General features: G+C 40.2%; 1 protein-coding gene across 11 annotated transcripts in view; it reads left to right on the forward strand.

The window, feature by feature from the left end:
* The window catches only part of PRTFDC1 (phosphoribosyl transferase domain containing 1), a 62,374-nt gene extending 40,003 nt beyond the window's left edge, over positions 1-22,371 (forward strand). For 3 of the 11 annotated variants that reach the window (XM_039521118.1, XM_039521122.1, XM_039521123.1), the window contains 5 exons: positions 10,935-11,000; positions 14,224-14,241; positions 17,438-17,520; positions 17,959-18,005; positions 20,343-22,371. In XM_039521118.1, the coding sequence (XP_039377052.1) occupies positions 10,935-11,000; positions 14,224-14,241; positions 17,438-17,520; positions 17,959-18,005; positions 20,343-20,665 (537 nt within the window). In that variant the 3' untranslated portion in view covers positions 20,666-22,371. Of the gene's footprint in view, positions 1-10,934; positions 11,001-14,223; positions 14,242-17,437; positions 17,521-17,958; positions 18,006-19,888; positions 20,025-20,342 lie in introns of all 11 variants that reach the window. The other 8 variants (XR_005593067.1, XR_005593069.1, XM_039521121.1 and 5 more) reach the window with 8 other exon arrangements.
* Positions 22,372-23,335: the final 964 nt, after the last annotated feature.

Raw genomic sequence — 23,335 nt, forward strand, 5'->3', positions numbered from 1 at the left:
TATCCGTCCTCATCATCAGCCCATGAGTGCTCCTGGCTGGCCTCCAAGTCATTCCCAGTAGATGGTACAGAACGGCTGGTAACCGTCTTCCTCATAGCAACAGGGGGCTGAGCTCCATCAGCCCCCGCCCTTCATGTATAAAGAAAAGAGTCTGTACTGCCTGGACTATCATAGCAGCGGGATGCTGGGCTCCTCTCCCCCACACTGCTTAATGTCCTGTCTGGACTATCATAGCAGCTGGAGGCTGCCTTCCCCTCATTTTATCTCACTAACAAGTCACTGTTTCTTATTCCTGCATTCTTTATTACTTCATCACACAAATGGGGGGACACTGCAACGGTAGCCCAGGAAGGCTGGGGGAGGAGGGAATCAACAGGTGGGGTTGTTGCAGGGGCACCCCCTGTGAATGGCATGCAGCTCATCATTTCTGCGGGATCTGACACGGAGCGGCTGTGCTCTCTGGTTCTCTGATACACTGGTTCTCTAGTACACTTGCCCCATATTCTAGGCAGGACTGATTCTATTTTTAGATACCATAAAGGAGGGATTGACTCGGGGAGTCATTCCCATTTTTGTCTTTTGCACCCCCGGCTGATCTCAGCCAGGGGCACCTATGACAGCAGCAGATGGTACAGCACAGAAAGACTGGTAACTGTCATCTCATTGCCAATTTACAATGGCATGGTAGATGGTACAGAACGGCTGATAACCATCTCTGCTATCATGCAAAAGCAAATGAATGCTGCTGTGTAGCGCTGCTGAATTGCCTCTGTCAGCGGCATCTAGTACACATACAGTGACAAAAGGCAAAACAGGCTCCATGGTTGCCATGCTAATGGCGTCTGCCAGGGCAATCCAGGGAAAAAGGGCGCGAAATGATTGTCTGCCGTAGCTTTCCCAGAGGAAGGAGTGACTGACGACATTTACCCAGAACCACCCGCGACAATGATTTTTGCCCCATCAGGCACTGGGATCTCAACCCAGAATTCCAAGGGGCGGGGGAGACTGCGGGAACTATGGGATAGCTACGGAATAGCTACCCACAGTGCAATGCTCCAGAAATCGATGCTAGCCTCGGACCGTGGACGCACACCACCGAATTAATGTGCTTAGTGTGGCCGCGTGCACTCGATTTTATACAATCTGTTTTACTAAACCGGTTTATGTAAAATCGGAATAATCCCGTAGTGTAGACGTACCCTTACTTTTCACTTCCCTGATCCTGTGGCCACCATGGAGCCGTCCTTAACCCAGCATAATTTAGAGCAGCCTTGCAGGTGTTCTAAATTACATCCAGCTGTCTGAGATCCCAAGAGGTGAGCAACAAATCAGTGTTCCATTGACCCCCTGCTTTTCTCCGCAAACAGCCCCTATGCCAGGAGACAGGGAGCAAAAAGGCAGAAACCTCATTTGGGGAATCCTCAAGGTGGCAGATTTGCAGTTGCTTTGCACTGCTGGAGATGTACAAAGCAAGCAGAATAGAGGTGAAGATCTGGCCCTTCAATCTTCAAGGCAGTGAATTTGGTGCTTTTTATGAGCACAAATTAATTGACCGTTGAACAGAAAATATGAACTGTCCAGGTTACAGTAAAATGGGATGCAATAAAGTTATAATGTCTTCACTTGAACTGATTTGCTAGAGCTGCCTTTTTGTCATGATTAAAGTATATTTCATTCTGCAAGTACAGTATTAATGTAATCCAGATTCCATTCATTTAATACAGACCAAAGATGTGTACTGCTTTGTGCAACTTTCTGGTGAGCAATGCACCAGATGTGCAAATGTTACAAGACATTTTCCTGAGACCACCCAACTCATTTCACTTGTAGCCTGCACTAGATCCAACCACTGGTCTCTAGAGAAATAAAAGAAATGTAATAATTCACTGCTCCACCCAGTTCAAAAGACATGACTTAATACAGAAGAAATTTAAAAGGCTGTACTGCCGGTATGCATTGAAGTCAAACAAACTGTTAACTTGCAAACTCTGAAAAGTGAAGGTGGCAATAAATATATTTTGGTTTCTTTCCCAGGGTCCCCATAGCATCTCAGGACACATACTGAAGGGTTTTGTGTAAAATAAAAATGATAAATCAATGTTGAATAGATGAAAAAAGTTTAGAGTATGTTCTACTGCTAATGTTCCTCTCTTTTGTCATGTGTAGCCTTTTTTCCACCCCATAATATTTCAGTAGTATTCATTTACTTGTTTAGTAAATAACACTGAATCACTATTTCAGTCTTTGTTTTATTTTTGTTTTACTTTGGCCTACAATCACATTAGTGCTATAACAAATTTGCTCTTCATTAAAGCCAGTTAAAATTTTGCTTGAGTAAAAACAGAGGATCAGCTACAGTATTAAGGAACTAGCTCACATTGGGTGCAGTGAGGAGCTATACCACTCTGAAGGAATTTGGGACTGGATGACTGAGTGCTGTTCCCATCATTAGAGCTGGTTGGGAATTTTTAGACAAATCATTTCTTTTGTTGAAAAATGCTAATTTGTCAAAACTGAAACTGCATGAGACAGGGTCATGATCAATGAATTTTGCCATTTGAAAAAATGTGTAAAAAGGAGTTTTTAAATTGTCAACATTAAATGAAAATTTCTGGTTTGAGACAACTTTTCATTTAGAAAATTAAGCTAATTAGACTGAAAAAGTTAAAAAATGAAAAAAGGTCAAAATAGAAACAAAGTGTTTCAAAATTATTGATATGAAACATTTCGATCAACTCAAAATGGGGAAAAACATTTTTTTCTGTTTGCGGATATTTTCAACTTTTCATCCTGATTTGAGATGGGAAAAATTTTCAAACTCAGCTATTCATAGGATGGAAAAATTGATTCCCATCCAGCTCTGAGAACCAGTGTGGAAATGGTACAAGACCCTGGCCTCACCTCATTCCAGACCCTTCCCTTCAGGCTGCTCTTCAGGTCCATTTGTGGGGTTCAGAAAAATGAAGAGGGTTCTTGCACCCTTTCTCCTTCAGTCTCTGCACACCCAGACACAGGCCCTGAAGGATTAGCCCCTACAAACAGCAAAGCAAGAAGTCCTCTTTTCTCTGAAATTTCCAGAATAGAGTTAAAAGATTTTTCTCATTTTAGTTTTTGTATTTTGTAAGTGACAGGCAATTTGGTGTGATGAAATTTGGATAGGAACTTTTTGTGTGTGCATGGCTTGAAAGATGGCCAGAAGACAATAAACAATGGGTAATGAGAAATGGCAGTGTTTTTGTGTTTAGAGGAGGTATTCTGAAGTACCATAGGGATAGGAAATGTCTTATTTAACCTCTTATTAGTGCTCTAGACAAGACAGTAAAAAGCATGTGCATGACATTCCCAGATGGTCCTATTTTGGGGAGGAGTTGTAAATCTCAGTTAGAACATAGAAATTAATCAGAAGATAGCTAGTGAGATTAGAAACATGGGCTGGAAATAACAAAATGAGACTCCACTTGGAAAAAAATAAATATGGTATTTTACTCCAAATGTATTAAATCTGAAACATAGATATTCAATGGGATGAAGCAAAGCAATCTGGGAAGCAGCATGCTGAAAGAGACCTAAGTGTAAGAGTGGACACAAATTAGACATGACTTTGCAATGTGATAGGTCTGCAGAGAAAGATCAATGCAGTGTTGATGATATAGACAAAAGGCCTCATGTCATATAGCAGAGATTCTTTGTGGCTTTAGTCTGACTCCACCTGGCATACTGCATTCAGATTTAAGCACTACTTTGCCAGAAAAAGTTTAATAGACTGGAGGAAGTTCAAAGAAGACCAGATATTGTGTGGGCTTGAGGGCAGGGTGGATTTATTTAAATCAAAACTATTTGAATCACCAATTTTAATCGTGATTTAAATCAACAAACAGGCAACCAGGATTTAAATAATCAATTTTAACTGTGTTTTGCATTTGTGCTTTTTAGTTATTTTCCTAAAGAAAATTTGACTCATTGGTTGGTAACCATTCAAACATGCTGATTTGCAACTAAATATAGCCTGTGCACTGAATTTCAGTTGAATGATCTAATTGTTTTTTTCATCTCTGACATCTATGATTCTCTGAATTTTTGATGCTTAAGACTTAGTGCAATGTTAATTTGAGATTCTAAATCCAGAGAAGTCAGAAAATTCAGAAGTGAAATTCCTATGGTAACCATAACTCCATGCCTTTCTGTATGCATTATTATTACAAGTTTATATTATGCTGTGCAATGTCACTATTTGTCAAGTATTTGTATTAAAGTATGAGTTAGCCATGTATGAGAAATATCTTTATCTTCAAGGTTTGTATAACAAATTATCAGATTTTTGTACTGAAATGGAATTTTCCTAACCAGTGGATGATATATAGATACTGATGCATGACTGTTGTTTTTTCATGGTTATGCAATTCCATGCACCCAGATTGATTCTGGATGCCTCAATTGCCTACTTACTGCATGGTAGTTCCCAATAGCTGTACTGAATACACCTCTACCTCGATATAACACTGTCCTCGGGAGCCAAAAAATCTTACCACGTTATAGATTAAACCGCCTTATATCGAACTTGCTTTGATCCGCTGGAGCATGTAGCTCCTGCCCACCCCACCCCCCGCTCGAGCGCTGCTTTACCACGTTATATCCGAATTCATGTTATATTGGGTGCCGTTATATTGGGGTAGAGGTGTACTTACTCTTGTATTCTGACATCAATTATCAGCTAATCAGAACACAGATTTACATAACTGTACAGTTGTGTCACAATAGCTAGTCTTTGAAGATGCAGTTCTCTTTCTGATTGGCTACTGTAATCCCTGTGCTCTGAAAGGCTCTTATGTTCAGACTTACCAAACTGTTTGCCAGCACTGAATATGCTGCTCTAGCTTCTTCCTTTCAGCCGAAGCCAAAAATACCAATATGCAAAGGAAATAGTGCTGTGAAATTGCTGAAAGGGTTTTTTTTTTTAAGTTTAGAAGTCTAGTCTTCCATTAATCTCCCTCCTCCTGGGTTTTTTTTCTCCTTTAACTCTGAAGCCAGAAAGGCTCTTTTCCCCATAATAGCTGTTGTATATTTGTGTTTTATTTGGAAGAATCCCACCCTCTCTAGTTTGGAAACACAATGTAAACATATGCTATAGTTATTCTGGTGAGATAGGCCTAATATGTGCTAGAAGTGGTTCTCTTACTACTTAGGTTGCCATACTTGACTTGACCTCCAGTAATGTAGGTTTTTCCAAAAGGTGCTTCTCTTGCACTTGGTGCCAAAACACCTGACCTGTAAGTACTGAAACAGAAAGCAGCATTTTGCTGCTTCAAATCATAGCAATTTATCTTTCTTATCCAGATTGCTTGTTTTATATCCCATCCATCTCCAAGGGTTCAAAATTTCCCAGGAAGCTATTTGAAGTAATTTTTTTGTTATGTCGCATTGAAGAGGTTGTTTGGGATTGCATGCCATACCAGAAGGATCATAAAAGGGGTATTGAAAGATTTAATCCAGATTGCTGCTTTCTGTTCATATAGATTGATTGTGGTGTGAAATTAAAACCTGCAAAAATTTCATAGATAGCCTTTGTTCTTCTTTGAGTGCTTGCTCATGTCCATTCCATTGTACAGGTGTGTGCTCGCCACATGCACTGGTGCTAGAAGGTTTTTCCCTTACTGGTATCCATAGGGCACCAGCTCTGGTGCCTGCACTCATATAAGGGGTGCCGCCGACTCCCCCCGCCTTCAGTTCCTTCTTACTGCCAGTGATGATGCTGGAACATTTCCTTGCCTTCGCAAGCTTTCCTATCTCTATTGTGCCTAGCAGTGAATTTGTTGTATATAGTTAGTTAGTAGTTCCTTAAGTGTTAAGTTAGAAATAGTTAGTCCCGTATGGGATTTAGCCTTGGGACGGAGCATTCCCCAGTCCCCAGGCTTCAAACGTTGTGACTGTTGCAAAAAATTTATGCCAGTCAGTGATCCCCAGTGAAGTGTTTAGGGGAATACCCATGTGAGCAACAAGTGTCACATTTGCAAGAGCTTCAGGCCGAGGACCAAGCAGGAGCGGGACATTTGACTCTTGAGGGCTCCTTGTTGAGTCGGCCCTTGCACCGGCCGCGGAGCCGACAATATTGGACTCTGCTCCAAGCACCGCGGCCTCGGTGCGGAGCGTGCCACTGGCACCTATCTCCAACCAGCACCGATCCATATCCCTAGTACTGGCTAAAAAGCAAAGAAAGGCCTGGAGGGGACGTTTTCCTACGTCCGATAAAGGGAAGGAGGAGAGCAAAGACATGCGCAGGGCAGCTCTTCCCCTCCAAACGGTGGCCAGGCTCCAACTCCCATTGAGCTGTCGAGCCCACTTCAAGACCCCATCACCACCCTGGGAAATGGCAGAGGCACTTGGCACCTGGCAGTGCCATCCACACCAGAGGCCTTTCAGACCATTAAGGACATACTGTCCCTTCCACTGCTGCCACGCTGGCCACTGAGGTGCCTTATTCGAGGGGTAAACCTGTCCTGGCACCCTTCTGGCGGTCTCCATCAGTGTGGCACCACTCCCAGCCACAGGGGGTGTGTAGAGGTGCGGACTCACCCCTGTGGCGCCTCCTGCTGGTGACTTCCGGGAATTAGCTCGTTCCAGCTGCGGAGTGCCCTCTGCAGGCTGGTTATTTGCCTGTCCTCTGGCCCCCATGTCCCTCCCGGACCCAGTGCCCCTTTATCTGGGGTGCTGCCCCTGTCAGTCACATCTTTCTCTTTGGGTCTCCCCTCCCCAGGGAACCCTCACCCACTATCCCCACTTTGCCTCAGTCTTGGCTACTGCCCAGTCTCCATCTAGCCCCCGTTCACTGGGGCAGACTGCAGTATAAGCCACTCATCACAAGCAAAGGGGTTTGGACCTGCTGCCTCTGCTTACCCGTGGGCTGCCCCTTTTGCAACTCCAGTACCCAGTTGGCCTTACCCTAGGCCTGCAGCCTGGGGGGGGTTCCAGGACAGAGCTCCCCAGCTCCTCTTGCCTTCCCCCAGCCCTGCTCCACCTTAGGTACCCAGGTACGCTCCCTAGCAGCCAGGCCCTTCTCCCTCTAAAGGCAGAGAGAGACTGCTGAGCTCCTGGCCTACTCTCTTAGGATCAAAGTCGGCTCCTGCACCCAAACCTCACCTCTCTCCACCTCACAGCTTGAATGCTGCGTGGCTGAATCAAGAAGAACAAACCTGCTCTAGTCAGGTACATCAGGTTCTCTTGGAGAGCAGAAAGCCCTCCACCAGAGCAACTTACCTGGCAAAGCAGAAGCATTTCTCCTCCTGGGCATCGGAGTGCAATATCCCCCCAACCCAATCATCTCTGCAGTCCATCCTGGATTACCTGCTTCAGTTAAAGCACCAGGGCCTCACCTTCTCTTTGATCAAGGTGTACCTGGCAGCCATACCGGCCTTCCATCCTCACATCGAAGTAGATTGGTATTCTTGAATGAGATGTTGATCAGGGTCCTGAAAGGCCTTAAAAAACTCTTCCCTCTGATCCGGGACCCAGTTCCCCAATGGGACCTCAATCTGGTCCTCTCCAGGCTCACGGGTCCACCCTTTAAGCCTATGTCGTCTTGTTCCCTTTCCCACTTGTCGTGGAAGGTTGCATTCCTCGTAGCTATTACCTCAGCGAGACATGTCTCCGAGATTAAAGCCCTCACTTTGGAGCCCCCATACATGGTATTCTACAAGGACAAGATCCAGCTGCAACCCCATTCAGCCTTCCTGCCAAAGGTGGTGTTGCACTTCCATGTCAACCAGGATATCTTCCTCCCAGTGTTCTGTCCAAAGCCGCACACCACCAATGAGGAGAGGTGGCTGCACACTCTAGATGTCAGGCGCACCCTGGCTTTCTACTTGGAGCGCACCAAGCCCTTCCACAGATTGACCCAGCTCTTTATCGCAATAGATGACAGGACAAAGGGCCATCTGGTGTCCTCTCAGAGGATCTCGAATTGGATCACCACTTTCATCCATACTTGTTATGTGTTGGCACAGGCTGTGCCTCCACCGATAGTGAAGGTTCACTTGACTAGGGTGCAGGCATCTTTGGCTGCCTTCCTGGCACATGTCCCTATCCAGGACATCTGCAGGCCACGATGTGGTCTTCAGTACACACATTCACGATGGATTACACCATCACTCAATAGGCCAGAGATGATGCTGGCTTCTGCAGAGCTGTGTTGCAATTAACATGTCTGTGAACTCTTACCTGCTTCTGGTGGTACTGCTTGGGAGTCATATACAATGGAATGGACATGAGCAAGCATTCAAAGAAGAAAAGAGGGTTACCTTTTGTAACTGTTGTTCTTCAAGATGTGTTTCTCATGTCCATTCTATGACCCGCCCTCCTTATACTGGTGCATATGCGCACCACTCCAGACAGCATCAGAGCCGGTCCCCTACAGATACCACTGAGGGAAAAACTTCCAGCACCGGTGCAAGTGGCAAGCGCACGCACCTACAATGGAATGGACATGAGCCACACATCTCAAAGAACAACAGTTACAAAAGGTAACTGTCTTTTTTCAGTAATAAAATCCTTAGTAGTGTGCAGATAGGACTCTAAAATAGCTTCATTGTTTTCCTTTAATTTTCTGATGAGCAGTTTGTTTGTTATTAAATTTTCCAAGATAAGTTGTATAGTGTATTTCAAGGCTTTCTCAGCTTTTTCAACCAGAAGAGTGATTACATTTCCACTTACAATTCTAGTTCACTTCAGATATTTTCAGTGTCTTTGCCTTATATAGCTGTTTCAACCTGTTCACTAGATTTTTAAGGGCTGATCTATTTTGCTCTAGGCCAAGTAGTTTATTATATGTTTTTGATTTTTTTTCATATAAAGAACTTATAGAAAAATACATTCTATATCTTTTCCATTTTGTGTTTAGTATTAAAAAAAAATCCTTAGGAAGCTTTTTTTTTTTTACTTTTACATTGTTCTTTAAGAAAAAAGCACTAACTTTTATATTTAAAAATATAAGGGGTGCAATCCTCTCCCCACTGTGTCCCTGTTTCTCTGGGTAAAGGGGCTGGAGCAGTATAAAGAGAATCTAAAAGCCCCCAATCCAGCTGGGGAGAATTTTCCCAGCTAAGGAACTGTAAAGACAGCTATAAGATTGTTCTCTGAGAGCCCCCTTTTGCATGTCCTGAGGTAGGGGTGAGGCTGGGGGTGAGAAGGCTGTGTTATGGGTGGACTGCACCATGTATCACTGTGGTGTGTTCAGAAAACATTGTGACCCATAGGGTAGTCCAGGAAGGCTGCTGTAATTTAGATGGGCACCTAGACAATTTGAATTATGCCAGCCTAAGATCAGGAAGGTGGGTTGAAGCTAACATAGCTCCTCTCCACCTGCACTGCAAGAAATACCTCTCTTTGAGGTGCACCACAGAACCTCACAGGAGGCATATAATGGATATAAGGTCAAGTGGAATATATCCATATTGTTGATGGTGAAGAAATGCAGATAGGGGATGTGTTCCACTAATTTATAACATAAAGTCTCTCTAGTAAACTCCAGCTGAGGATATCAGATGAGTATCCTGCAATCTTTGTACCCAGTACTTTTGAAAAACAGGACACCAATACAGGTGTTTAATTACGGACTTAGAACCCGAACTGGAGGCACCAATTTTTAAAATAAATCATGGTCATTTGATTTTAACAATTGTTAAAACTTTTATTTCCTTTCAAAAAATGTCTTTGTTTTAAAAGTTGATAAAATATAAGAAAAATGTTCAAAAGTTGCACATTTTGTAATATTTTCATAGCTGTACAGTTTTCTGATGTTACTAATAAACTAGTGTCACGTTAAGAAAATACTGGTTCTGCAGCTATTTCTTAAAGTTAGAGTAACACTCTCCCTAAAATTATGCGGTATTATCTTAGTTTTTGCCAAGTCAGTACAGACACTATCAATTATTTTTATTTCTTACCAATTCTCTTTCTTTAAGTGGGAAGAGTGTACTTCCTCTGCAGGCCTATTTTTTGTTTTGTTTTTTGTTGTTTTTTTTTTTACTTTAATCTGTGTTACTCATTTAAGACATCTGTGCACTTCCATCAAAAATTAATTTTCTATCTGTTCTGATCGTGTGGTCCAGTACTTTTCTACTGATATTAGTGGTTTTTGATTAGAGAGCTGCTAGAAAAAATTCTATCTGATTAAAAATGCAGCTTCCGCAAAAATCAAAATTTACTGTGGGATAATCAAAATGAAATGTTTTGTTTCAGGTCAGTTTGACCCACATCAGAATATTCATTTTATTGAATTGACCTGACACATTTCATTTGAATCCATTAAAAAAGATTAAATTGCATTTCCCTATATGTATAGAGATTAAAACACATGTAGACAGGGATGACTGTGAAATCAACGCATCCTTTTATTTTTCAAAATAAATTAAGTGTATTGGTTCTGAAATAGCTTACCACTCATCACAAGTAATACCTGTAGGTGTGTTCTATCTATATCCATAGTGATTCTGCTAATAAGAAAATGACTACCGGTATTTATCAAGTGATGATGTTCTCTTGTTTTTTTCCCCCCTTTCTTATTGTAAGGTGTGTGTGTGTGGCACATTAAGGGCAAAGATACTGTTCCACACATGTCAGAATGAGAAAGAATGAACAGAGGAACATCACTTCTCTGAAAAAAAAAACCCTTAGTGCAGGTATATATTGGTGGGAGCAGAAATATAAATATTGTCACATGCAGATAGAGACAAGTTGAGAAAGGAATCTTCTATTAAGGAGAAGATTGTCAGGCCAAAAGAGAAAAGCTTATAGAATGATTCTGCCATATACTAGTGCTAAGACTTGACATAAAAATGTTGGTAATTGGAATTAGAGGAGCCAAAGAATCCAAAACTATTTATTTTTTTCTGTTCTAACACTTACGTAATTAAATACAATTTAAAGGTATTATCTTCTTTCAGAATGATCAGTCTACACAAGATATGCAGATAATAGGAAGAGAAGATCTTTCAAAGCTGACTGGAAAGGTTTGTTAATTTTAAATAGAAAATTAAGTAGTACATCAACTAAGAAGCTGTTGGAAAAAGGGGTCTGATTCTATATGGAAGAACACAATCTGTAATAGCTGTACAGTTGGAAATGTAACACTTTTATAGTTTAACCAATTCATTTAAATGAAAGTGGTTTTATTTTATTTCTTTTTGTAAACAAGGAACGAAGTTCTGTCCTGTTATATCTCTGTAACTCCATTACTTGTAATGGGATTGCAGGGATATAACTGGGGCAGAATTTAGCCCATATTTCTGAGTATTTGAAGATTCTAATATTTTGTTGAATTGTAAAAAAATTAATTGTGGGACTTGTAAATTGCTTAACTGAATCAGATAGGATATTTTATTTCCAGTATTTGGCAATCTGAAGAGCATTCTGTATGACTGAGTTTCCTTTTCCACTATGGCTGAACATACTGATGATGAAAGAGAAATAGAGATTTGATTCATTGAAAAGACTGTTTTAATCCAGGCATAGTTATACAAAGCAGTACTTAAAGAGGAAGGAAGAATGATTTCATTATGCAGATGGTCTATGTGGAAAATAGGCAGAAAAGTAAGCTTCACTGTGAATTATCGCAATGTAATACCCATTTTTTAATTTACACTAAAAAGGCAGTTATTCTTGTATGAATTGGCATTGCATAACATCACTTTCCTTTGTAAAACAGATTCAAATGTGGCATTAATCCCATCATTTATTTTGTTGTACTATGTCACATTGAGAAAAGAGACTAGAAAACACAGTTAAAATAATACATTAATATTAAGTAGATTTTGGTGCAACTAGAACTTGAATGACAAAGTACTATATTCTAAGAAATTTTAATAGCAGATATGTCCTCAGTTTGCACTCACAATTCCAACTGGGTGGGAATTGTTCTCCAAATCAAACCCTAAGTGTTAGTCATGTTCTTGACAAACATGATTTCATTTAGCACTTTCTAGTTAATCCAGTGTTAGAGATGCAGTTTTTCTGAGTGATGATTTTGTGTGCGTGTCTGTGTGTGTGTGTGTGTGTGTGTCTCTCCCCTGCCCCATTATAGGTGAGGCTGGTAGGTTGCCTGACCAGTCCCATTTTAAGACCCTATTTTCAATTACTTATAGGTTTGTACAAATTTTAACCATTCAGGCTGAAATTGTTCATGCTGAGAGAAACTTGTGGAGTGTGGAGGTGAAATTAAAACTCAGTGAGCCCGAAGTGGGAGAAAATGATTGGCTGTGCCAAAAGATTGGAATCGGGATGAGAAGCCTGAGGTGTGGAGACTAGGACTGGGTAGGCTATGAGAATGGGATAGGACAAGGAGCCGGGAATGGAGAAGAGACGAGACAGGGACAAGGGTGAGGCAGAAGAATCTGTGTCTACTAGAACACATTCCCTTCCAGAGCTGTCCCTCCACCCCTCATTGGTTTCCGGCCAATGGGAGTGCGGAACCGGTGCTCGGGGCAGCATGCGGAGCCCCATGGCCCCCCCACCTAGGATCCGGACCTGCTGCAGGCTGCTTCCAGGGCGCAGCATGGTGTCGGAGCAGGTAGGGACTAGCCTGCCCTAGCTGGGCAGCACCGCTGATGGGTCTTTTAACGGCCTGGTCAGCGGTGCTGACCAGAGCCGCTGTGACACAATGCCTTACATTCTGTGACCCAGCAGTGGATCGCGACCCATAGTTTGAAAACCACTGGCTTAGCCAATACTCAGGGTCTTGAAGGTTGTTTCCATTAGGAGTAGAAATTGATAATAAAATTATGTATTTTTTGATACACTGTTGTTTATTTACAGAGAATATACACTAAGTCCTGTTTCCCTGAAAGCAGTAAGAAATCTAACAGTAGAAGTTAGTTTCTCTGCTTACAGTTAGAAGCCTCTTTCTAGCCAGCACTCTGCCAAAAAAAAAAAATTCCCTCTTCACACTCTCAGGGCAATATTATCAAGTACTTTTCTTGCCTCTTTAGCTTTTCTGCTGCCTTCTCTGTCGGCTTCTGCTGGCAGACACACTGATACAATCAAACCAATCCCTCCCCATACACATTATCAGACTCCCAGGAAACCCCTTAGCCTTCATGGTCCAGCCACCCAAGCTTGCGTGCAATTTAGTCCTTAAGCAATGGTTTTCCATTGTTTCAGCTATCACTAAAGAAATGGGCATTTAATTTTTCCCTCATTTAGCATAAGTGCAAGATGACCTTCATGCCCAACAGCCTCATGCCAACCCCCAGCATAACAATAATGTACACCTCTACCCCAATATAATGCAGTCCTCGGGAGCCAAATATCTTATCGCATTATAGGTGAAACCGCGTTATATCGAACATGCTCTGATCCACTGGAGTGCACAGCCCCCCCCGGAGCTCAGCTTTACCATGTTATATCCGAATTCGTGTTATATCGGGTCGCTTTATATCGGGGTAGAGGTGTATATGTGAAGGGGGGCAGAATTAAAGTTGCTAGCATTAAGGTTGGCTGTGCATTTCCTAACTCTTGGGTGCTTGACTTCTCAACCTAAACAGTGTTCTTTTAACATAGTTTTTTTGTGTATTATCTATATATGATGTATCAATTTAGATATAAAAATATAGCATCTTTGATATTTCTTAGAGCAACCATTCGTAATCCATACTTCTGTTATCTCAGTTACAAGACACTTATAAACCTGAATGACTTCAGGTGACATGATTATACAAAGCTTGACATTTCTGAGGACAAACGTTATGTGCCTTTTTAAAAAAAAAAGAAGATTAAAGCAAATTTTTGTTATGTTTAGAAGACTGGAAGCAGTCAAAGACCAATTTCTCACTAGTACATAGTGTTCAGAATATTTATCTTTGGATATACTATGAACAGCCTACTACAGCTTTTAAGCAATATACTCCCAGTTGAATCTCTCCCATCTGATTGCACTACCTGCTGCTATACCCCTTCATACATAGATGACAAGTGCTGCTGCCTGTCACACAGTTGGGGAGGGCAATAGCCTGTGAATGCTGTGCCTGCAATTGGGACTGTCTCTTATTCAGGCCATAAAATAATAGGGAGGCTGTTTGTGCCCCACCTGTTGCACAGCTGCATAAAGGCCCTAATTTAGCTTTAACGTTTATTTTTTTTAAAATGCTTGTTTATTTTAGTTAGCATGTATTATGATGCAGTTTGCATTACTTCCTGTAAACAATCCTATATAACTGAGTTTCTTTTGTTTTGTTTCAGAGTGTGTTAATCGTGGAGGTAAGGTGGCTAGTCATACAATATTATACATAGATAATAAAGTCATAATTCTGTGGTCAACTTCTAAAATGCTGTCAGTGATAATGTTCCCCCTTCATGAGGTGAGAGGGCAATAAAGAAAGGAAGCATTTTATTTGGTGCTGACCCCTCCACCACCTCTGATAAGCTTACCAATGACACCATATTTGTGCTGCTCTCATGGGTTAGTGCCCAGGAACCTGATCTTTTTTTATTGATGGTGTCACAAATTGCTTTCTTCTGCTAGTTGTTCAGTAGTTTGGGGGACAGTAGAGGCTGTCCTAAGCTTCCTGATTGCATGGCTTTGGGATGGAACTGGTAAAATGGTATGGTCCTGGATATCCCTCGCACAGCACTGAAGCTGTATGTCTTATTCACAGACTGGTTCAGACTGTCTTTCTCTGAAGTGCCCATGACTGATTATCAGCACTGTGCATTCTGGAGTGTTCCATCATGCCAGCACTTCAAAGGAAAGTGGCTAGCCTGAAGCAATGCTATTGAGAGGGAGAGGTGGTGGAAAGTAGATCTCACTGGAAGGAATTGCAAAAGCTCTCTCTGTATCTGTAGTTATCTTTAAATGTAACATATGCCTTAAAGGGAGAAAAGCCACATCAGCCATATCTGTGAACACATCAGTATGTGATAGGCATACCAGCTAAATCTCCCCATGAGGGGAAGAGTTGTGAGGGTAAGCAGCATGGAACGTGACATGGGGGTGTTAATAGTGGGCAGGATTTTGAGTTTGTCAGCGTGGAAGGAAAAATCAAAAAGTAAAGAGATCCATTGGTTGTTTGAGTAATAAAGCAGGACCCTTGGTATTGTGTAGCACTTGTTTCTTCAACGGTGATTTAACAGTCCACCCAACACTAGGGAACCACATATGGCCAGGCATGGCATTGCGGCTATCTCACTGTGCTAACAACCCCTGCCAACAGTCACTCCAGTGCTGTAGTCAGCCCTTCAGCCAGGTCACAGTCTTTGGTCCTCCTCATCCAGGGTTTCAGTTGTCCAAAACTAAAAGTCCAGAAATGCTTAACTATTCCTAATTCTCTTCCCTGTTTTGTCAGGGTCTCTCCCAGGCCTTCCTGCCTGCTTACTCAGGACCCTGCAGGACCCTTCTTGTTCCCTGCTATCTCTAGTTACAGTGGCCGTTTCCTGAGCTTCCCCTTTTTACTGCCGCTTCCTGCCTTTATAGGAACCTCCCTCCAGCTCTGTCCCCATCTGGGCTTTATCACTACTTAACTACAGCTTCTTTTTACACAAATTACCTGATTCCTCTCAGGTGAGGCCCATTCTGTAATCAGGTTGGTTTAGCCCCATGCTCTCATAAAGGATAAAAAAAATCTGCAGCAAATTATATTAAAATGTGGTAGCTGAGGAGTAGTGATAAGATTTTGCCAACTGAAATTGCACACCCACAGAGTTTTAGTATCACCATCTGCTCGTCAAGCAATATTCAGTTACATAGCCATATACTCATGGATTAGGGAAACTCTGATACAATAGTATATGTTTCCATTTAGATGGCAGAACACACTGCCATGAATATTCAAATGCATTGCACTGAATGTCATGACTGGTTTACTGGCATGCTGGTTGTGGGGGAAGCTGTAGATATGATATATTATGATTTTGGAATGGCTTTCGACTCAGTCCCACATGACAGTCTCATAAGCAAACTAGGGAAATATGGTCTAGATGAATTTACTATAAGGAGAGTAGATAACTGATTGAAAAACCTTACTCAGAGAGCAGTTATCATTGGTTTGCTGTCAAATTGGGAGGACATATTAAGTGGGATCCGACAGGAGTCTGCCCTTGGTCTGGTAGTATTGAATATTAACGTTAATGACTTGGATAATGGAGTGGAGAGTATGCATATAAAATTTGTGTATGACACCAAGCTGGGAGGAGTTGCAAGCACTTTGGGGAATGAGATTAGAATTCAAAACAACTTTGACAAATTGGAGAATTGATCTGAAATCAACATGATGAAATTCAATAAAGTACAAAGTATTTAATTTAGGAATGAAAAGCAAAATAAATAGATATGAAATGGGGAATAACTGGCTATGTGGTAGCACTGCAGAAAAGGAACTGGGTGTTATAGTTGATCACAAATTGCCTATGAACCAGCAATGTGATGCAGTTGTGAAAAAAGGTTCTTATTCTAGGATGTCTTATCAGGAGTGTCTTAAACAGAGAGGGTAACTGTCCCACTGAACTTGGCACTGGTGATGCCTTAGCTGGAGTACTATGTCCAATTCTGGGCACCACAGTTTAAAAAAGATGTGAACAAATTGGAGAGAATCCAGAGGAGAGCAAAAAAAAATGATAAAAGGTTTAGAAAAGCTGAGCTATGAGGAAGGGTAAAAAAAAAAAATAGGCATGTTTAGTCTTACGAAAAAAAGACTAACAGGGAACCTGATAATAGTCTTCAAATATATTAAGGGTTGTTATAAAGAGGATGGTGATTCATTGTTATCCATATCACTGAAGGTAGGACAAGACGTAAAGGTCTTCATCTCTAGCAAGGGAGTTTTAGGTTAGATATTAGGAAAAACTTTCTAACTATAAAGGTAGTTAAACTCTAGAATAGGCTTCCAAGGGAGGTTGTGGAATCTCCATCACTGGAAGTTTTTACGAACAGATTATACCAATACCTTCAGAGAAGGTCTAGGTATTTTTGGTCCTGTCTTAGAGCAAGGAGCTGGATTAGATGACCTCTTGAGGTCCCTTCCAACCCTACATTTCTATGATTACATGACAAAATGCTTCTTAGGGCTAAATTCTGTCCTTGGATGCACAAGTGCTGAGATACTATGATCATGGGCTTGGTATAAGAAATCTGATGGTTATGTATATGCAGTGCCCACTGAAGTCAGCAGAATTCCCACTAGTGCACCCAAGGGCAGAATTTAGACCTTTACAGTAGAAAGCAGGCAATCCTCCAACCTGTTTTTATTTCTCTTAAATTGTGTCCCTGTGGGGAAAGTGCCTGGTTCAAAGAACTGAACCGCTTCCCCAACCTTTTCCGGATATTACTCTCGGTACATTAGGGGAAGAAAACAAAACCATCATTTCCCCAGAAATAAAAATATGAAACAGATCTAATTTTACTCAAGTTTCCTGTTCCATGATTATTTTTTCCTTATTATATTTTTCATGTTTTGCAAAGGATATTATTGGAACTGGAAGGACTATGAAGGCTCTGCTTAATAACATAGAAAAATATAAGCCAAAGATGATTAAGGTAGCAAGGTGAGTAAAATATTCACAAAAGTCATGTTTAACTATTAAAAGAAAATAAATGGTTACTCTAATGGTGGCACAACATGATTTCTTGTGGAGGATCAAGTCTAATTTAGTCTTGTTGCACTACACTATCTTTCTGGGAGCACTACAGAAACAGCTATCTGAGTCACTAAGATGTGGGTGGAGAAGAGGAGAAGAAATGCTTTTGTATTGTTCTGCAGTGACCCCATTAGCCATTTCAAGAGTAGCACAGATGGACTTTGTAGGGAAGCATTCCCATCTCTTCTCTGCTAGGAGGACATTGATATTCTAGAGAGGTGAGGCAGAAATGGAGTGGGAATCCTTACAGTTCTGAGATTTGGAGAAAATGAATATATTTTTAAATACAAGTTCTCCAGACAAATCCAACTTTTTATATTAAAAAATCTTTTTTTTTTATGATAGTTTGTTGGTGAAAAGAACATCCCAACCTGATGGGTACAGACCTGACTGTAAGTGCTTGTGAGAATTTTCTTTACGTCATGATCCAATAAGCTAACATAATTCTAACAGTAGAATTGGATACTATTATACCACCACTGTGCAGGGTTTCAGCTTCTGCAGTAAGTAATCTCATGGCCAGTGAGACTAGGGACTGTATAGTCATGATACAGAGTGCTGCAGTTTGGAAGGTCTGACCTCATTAGTATACCCTGGTTACTAACACCCTAAACAGTTTTTTTCAGTCTGATGTTCCCTGCTGAAAACTTTACAAGAAAATCATTAATTTACCTATGACAAGCAAGTGCTTTCCCTTCTATCTTTAGTAACATTGTGGGTTAGCAAGTCCTTTTCTTCCCACCCCTCATTCTGCCCTTAAAAGAGCCACCAGTTTCCTTCTAAGCTGAAAGTTATGTCTTTGTACCATTGTTATTTGCAAGCTATTGAGTTTGATGATAATAACAAAACAATTTTGTTTTGTTAAAACAAGTATCCTTATTTAAAGGTTAGTTTGTCTATTTGATAGACAGTGATAATTATAAGTAACCTACAAAAAGCACAGGATAGATTGGGCTTCTTTTTCTGATAATTTGTCCGCCCTTTGCTGCTTTGCTGTCAGTCAGCATGCACTTCTTTGAAATGCTTATATCACACTATGAATAATAAGGTCAGTCAGGGGAAAGATGATAGGGGAGGAACCAAGCTACCACCATGAAAGGCTCGTTAGAGTAAATGACACAATGATAGGCATGTGAGCTAAAATTTGAGAGAGCTGGATCTGCATGGAGAAGACCCACTTGCACTTGCTACTGAGGAGGGGAGTGGTGTCTGTTTATTCGGGACGAGGAGAAGAAAGGGCATCTGCCTGCACTGGGTAGATGGTGAAATGAGGAGATCTTGGAAAGAGGGTAGGTGAGTGTCTTGAGGGAGGGTGACGCTGTCCAGGGGAGGGTATTTGTTTGAAATTTGGGAGAGAGGGAGGTTATTGTGGGGTGAAACGTGCTTGGAGGTCTGGCATGGACTCTGCACTAGGGAGAATGCATGTCTGCTGTGACCTGTGTTTCTAGCATAGTATCCTGGCCTGTGACCAAGTCATTCCACCCTGAGGCACTTTCTGTACATCATTTTGGTTTCTTGACTCTTTTGATGTATGGAAGTTGGGCCATGATATTAAGTATATATTTCATGGGACTCACTATGGTTAAATATGTAAGTAAAATATAATCTTCAATAAGACATTTCCCTAAGGAAAAACTTAAACACGTATTTTAACATATTGTTTAAAGAGGTATATACATATGACAAATTTCAAGTAAAAAGTAACAAGAAGCAGATATGATTAGTACAAACCCCAAGAGTACAAAACATTTGGGGTCACTGTTTCCTTAAATCATCCCCAGTGCTTGTATCCGCTCTTCCAGTTAGCTATATTTGCTCTTCCAGAGGTAGTTTATCCACTGACATTAATAGGTGCAAACCCTTTAGTTTCTGTATATGTAACATTTGTATGCCCGCCTATTTGTGTGTCTTGAAGATTCTGGATTTATTTTTTAGATTGTGAGCAATTTGGAGAAGGGCCTATATCTTCCTATGTGGGGCTGATCCTGTACTAAATGCCACACTAACAAAGAATTACATTTGCACTTAGCTTTGAGCATGTGAATAGTCTTGTTCACTTAATGTGTCTGTTCACATACTTAAATGTAAGCATGTGATCTACTCGTTGCAGGACTGGGGTCTTAGTTTGTACAGCACCTGGCACATTTTTGGTGCTATTGCAATACAATATTTGCTGTTCCCAAAAGAGAATGCATAGACTCATATATAGGGCTATAAATTATTACCTATGGATTAGTCACTAAAAGAATCTTTCTTTGTTTCCTATGTAATGAAGTATAGATTGGCTTTACATATACATGCATGCTTAAGAAGCCGCAACCCAACTTGGGCTGAACTTTTCTGCCTTGATTCTGGCTCCTTCCACAACTGGAACCACAGAGGGATATCCGATTTAGGACAAGATACTAGGGGTACGAAATTGCAGTGTATTATGCCACTGATTTGACAACTGCCCCTGTGTATCACCTCCTCCCGCCTGTCGGCACAGATCATTCATGCTCCAGACCAAAATAATCTGTGGTATGGGGCCACAACTGACCAGAATTAAATCTCACATTAGTGATAATGATTTGTACCTGTCTGAGGGCCAAAAGATAACACAGCCAGAATTTGGCTCTGTATGTATATATTTTCTTGTTCAGAGAACTAGCACATTAAATAGCTTTATTGTTTGTTTAATGAATATTTACTTATTTTTACATTGATACTATTTATTTTTCCCCATATAGATTATGGATTTGAAATTCCAAATGTGTTTGTGGTAGGTTATGCCTTAGACTACAACGAGCACTTCAGAGATCTAAATGTAAGTGTTTTCAGCTATAAACAAGATTTTTTTTCAGTTTGTTGGAGCCTTGAAGAGCCTGTCATTTTCCTCTCCCTTGAGGCTTTATGTCATGGCCATGGTCCTTCCAGCAGAAGAGGACCGAATAGAACTCCCTTCAGAACCTCAGACACCATTCCTAGAGGAGTCGTTGTTAAGCGTTGTGAGCAATTCCTTCCTACCTCTTCTCTTGAAATCTCTTTCCCCCACCTCCCAAGAGCTGAATGAGTCACTTCTGCCACACTACCATCTTCTATGAGTCTGAAGAGTCAGGTCTTGTCTATACTAGGATTTTTGAGATCTGTAATTCCCAATAAATGCAGCTCAACCAGTGGAAGCTGTAATATAGGTACGGCTCAGATAGCTTAGCTGTTTTACTACTTTGTCTTCTATCCCTGTTCTCAGTGAATCAGAGATAAAAGAGGCCTGACACTTGTCTAGCACTTCTACTGGTACTCCCATTGATGGAGGTTCACCAGTTGGAAATTATAGTCCAAAAATTCTTAGTGTAAATACAGCCTGAGAGATTGGGATCATGACTCAAATCTAGGTCTCTAAAGTGCAGGGTACTAATCACTAGACCATTTAGCTGGTCAAAAATGAAATATATTTCTGATTAAAGACAATTCAATAATGTAATTAATTATACTGTTGCAATCTGTGACATGTTGTTTCAGCACATATGTGTTATCAATGACAACGGCAAAGGAAAATACAAAGTCTGAAGCAGGTCCAAGCCTGAAGATCTGTACATTCAGTGAACTGGAAATTTGACTACAATCCTTGAAACATATCCCTGAAAACTAATTTAGTAGACTTATGTTTCTTTCATCTCAGTATAAAAAGTGGTTTCCTCTAAGGATATTGACTTTGGTATTCAAAAGTGAGTGCTCCTCTCTAAATATGAAGCATTGGGCTTTTAAAGTATTGCAGGTTTTAAATACTAAAATTGCAACATACTGTGTCTTGTGACTAATAACTTATCTACCTACAGACTTGTGAATACATCTTTTCTACATTTAGTCAGACACTCTAAATCACTTATTATTTTTACAGTTTGTATACCTTGGAATGTCATATACAGTTGCTCAGCCATAACTTTACATTGTGTTTTAAATTTGATTTTGTAATACTGCAAACATGTATTAACCAGTAAATTCAGCATCACTTTAGTTCTAATCAAATCCAGCACTAATGTTCAGTGTTAATTCATACACTGTTAGGTTTCAAATGAATGTGTGTGTTTGTGTACTTCTGACCACTATTATCTGCTCCATTAGAATATTCTGAACTACAGTATACAATGAATCTTAATGATGTTCTGAAATAAACCTTTACAAGACACTCTTGATTTGAACTTTCAAGATGAGATGATAATGGTGGTCATATATGTATGGATGTATTCAACTGTGTTTAATATACTGAATTTTAATTGAAAGAAAACAATGGTGGTGAGGCTTCAGTTTCTAAACTGCGTCCTTTTATTTGTATGGGACATAAGTCACGGAATGAACAAAATGTTTTCAAGGGCATATTTCCATAATTAAAAATAATAAAGTACAAAAGTTTAATGTTCGCACGGCAGTTATTCCAGTATAACTTTGGTTTTCATAACATTTTTAACAAAGTTAAGACATTTCTATAGTGAATTGTCCTATACAGGAATGCAGAAATGACTGTTTTGAAGAGTCCTACTATAAAAACAGTAAACATTTATAACAAAAACTCAATATCATAAAAAACAAGTCAGCATCATAAATATTGAAGACTCTAGAGACTTTCTGCTTTCCTTAAACAGCATTTTTGAAATGTTTGTTAATTTACCTGTTGTATTACTTTGAAAAATGTAATTATGTGCTGCATACAACTGTTCTCAATAACTTCCTGAGGGAAGCAAATGCCAAGTAAATAACTATAACAACAACAGCTTTGTTCTGAACTGTATGAGGTATATTGTTATTAGGCTCTGGTTTTCTTTAAACTAATAAAGAAACAGTGAGAACACTTATTACATTACACAGTTGTTTATGATTTTTTCCTGCTTCAGTATTTTTGCTCACCCGTTAACAGCCCTTTAAAAATTTGTATTTGGATTGTAATCTAAACATACCCTATGTACATAAGAAAAGTTTATGCCACGGGTTATCTGGATAAAATCCAGTATGTTAATTATATGAAATAGTGTAATCATAGGAATTACTGGGGGGTGGAAAGAAAATGCTTTAGCATTTCCCCCTCCCTGCCTCAACAATTTATTTATGTTCATATGGATTCTTGTTGAAAAAGGTTTTCCTGCATTTAATATCCTTGTTCAGTTTGCAAAAGAAAAGAAACTATACCCAGCTATTCCAAGGGGGAAAGTGATAAAGGGAGTTGCATCTTATTTTATTCTATACATTTACTAGTATTGGGATATTTGATAGCTAAGCATGGTTAGGCTCAGTTCTAGAGTTACTATATTATGTAAAATGTGTTATCTTAATTAAAAACACACTAAAACATGATTTGATAAATACTAAAGGCAAGTATTTAAGATGGAAGTAATCCAGATTGTTGGGAATTGTTTTTGTATAAAAAGTAATTGATTGCAAGATCAAAATTAGTAACATGTAGGAATTGTCACTGTAACAGAAGAGATTGATTCACTAGAATTAGAGAGATGTACTTTGGTTTTGTGGAGAATATATTCTGGAAAACTTGCGGAGTATGTAATGAGCAAGTGCAGTCCACTTTTTTTGCTCTTATTTCTTGCTCAGTTATTGTTGAAACAATGAATTTGAAAATAATGCAAACAAAGTTAGCAGAAAAGAAGTGTGCTTTTTACTTTAACAAGACTATATTCTGTCTAAGCATTGTTTTTCAGAGCTAGGAAAATCACAGCATGTACTTGTTGGTCAG

The sequence above is a fragment of the Mauremys reevesii genome, linkage group 2 (assembly GCF_016161935.1).
Source record: "Mauremys reevesii isolate NIE-2019 linkage group 2, ASM1616193v1, whole genome shotgun sequence".
Lineage (NCBI taxonomy): Eukaryota > Metazoa > Chordata > Testudines > Geoemydidae > Mauremys > Mauremys reevesii.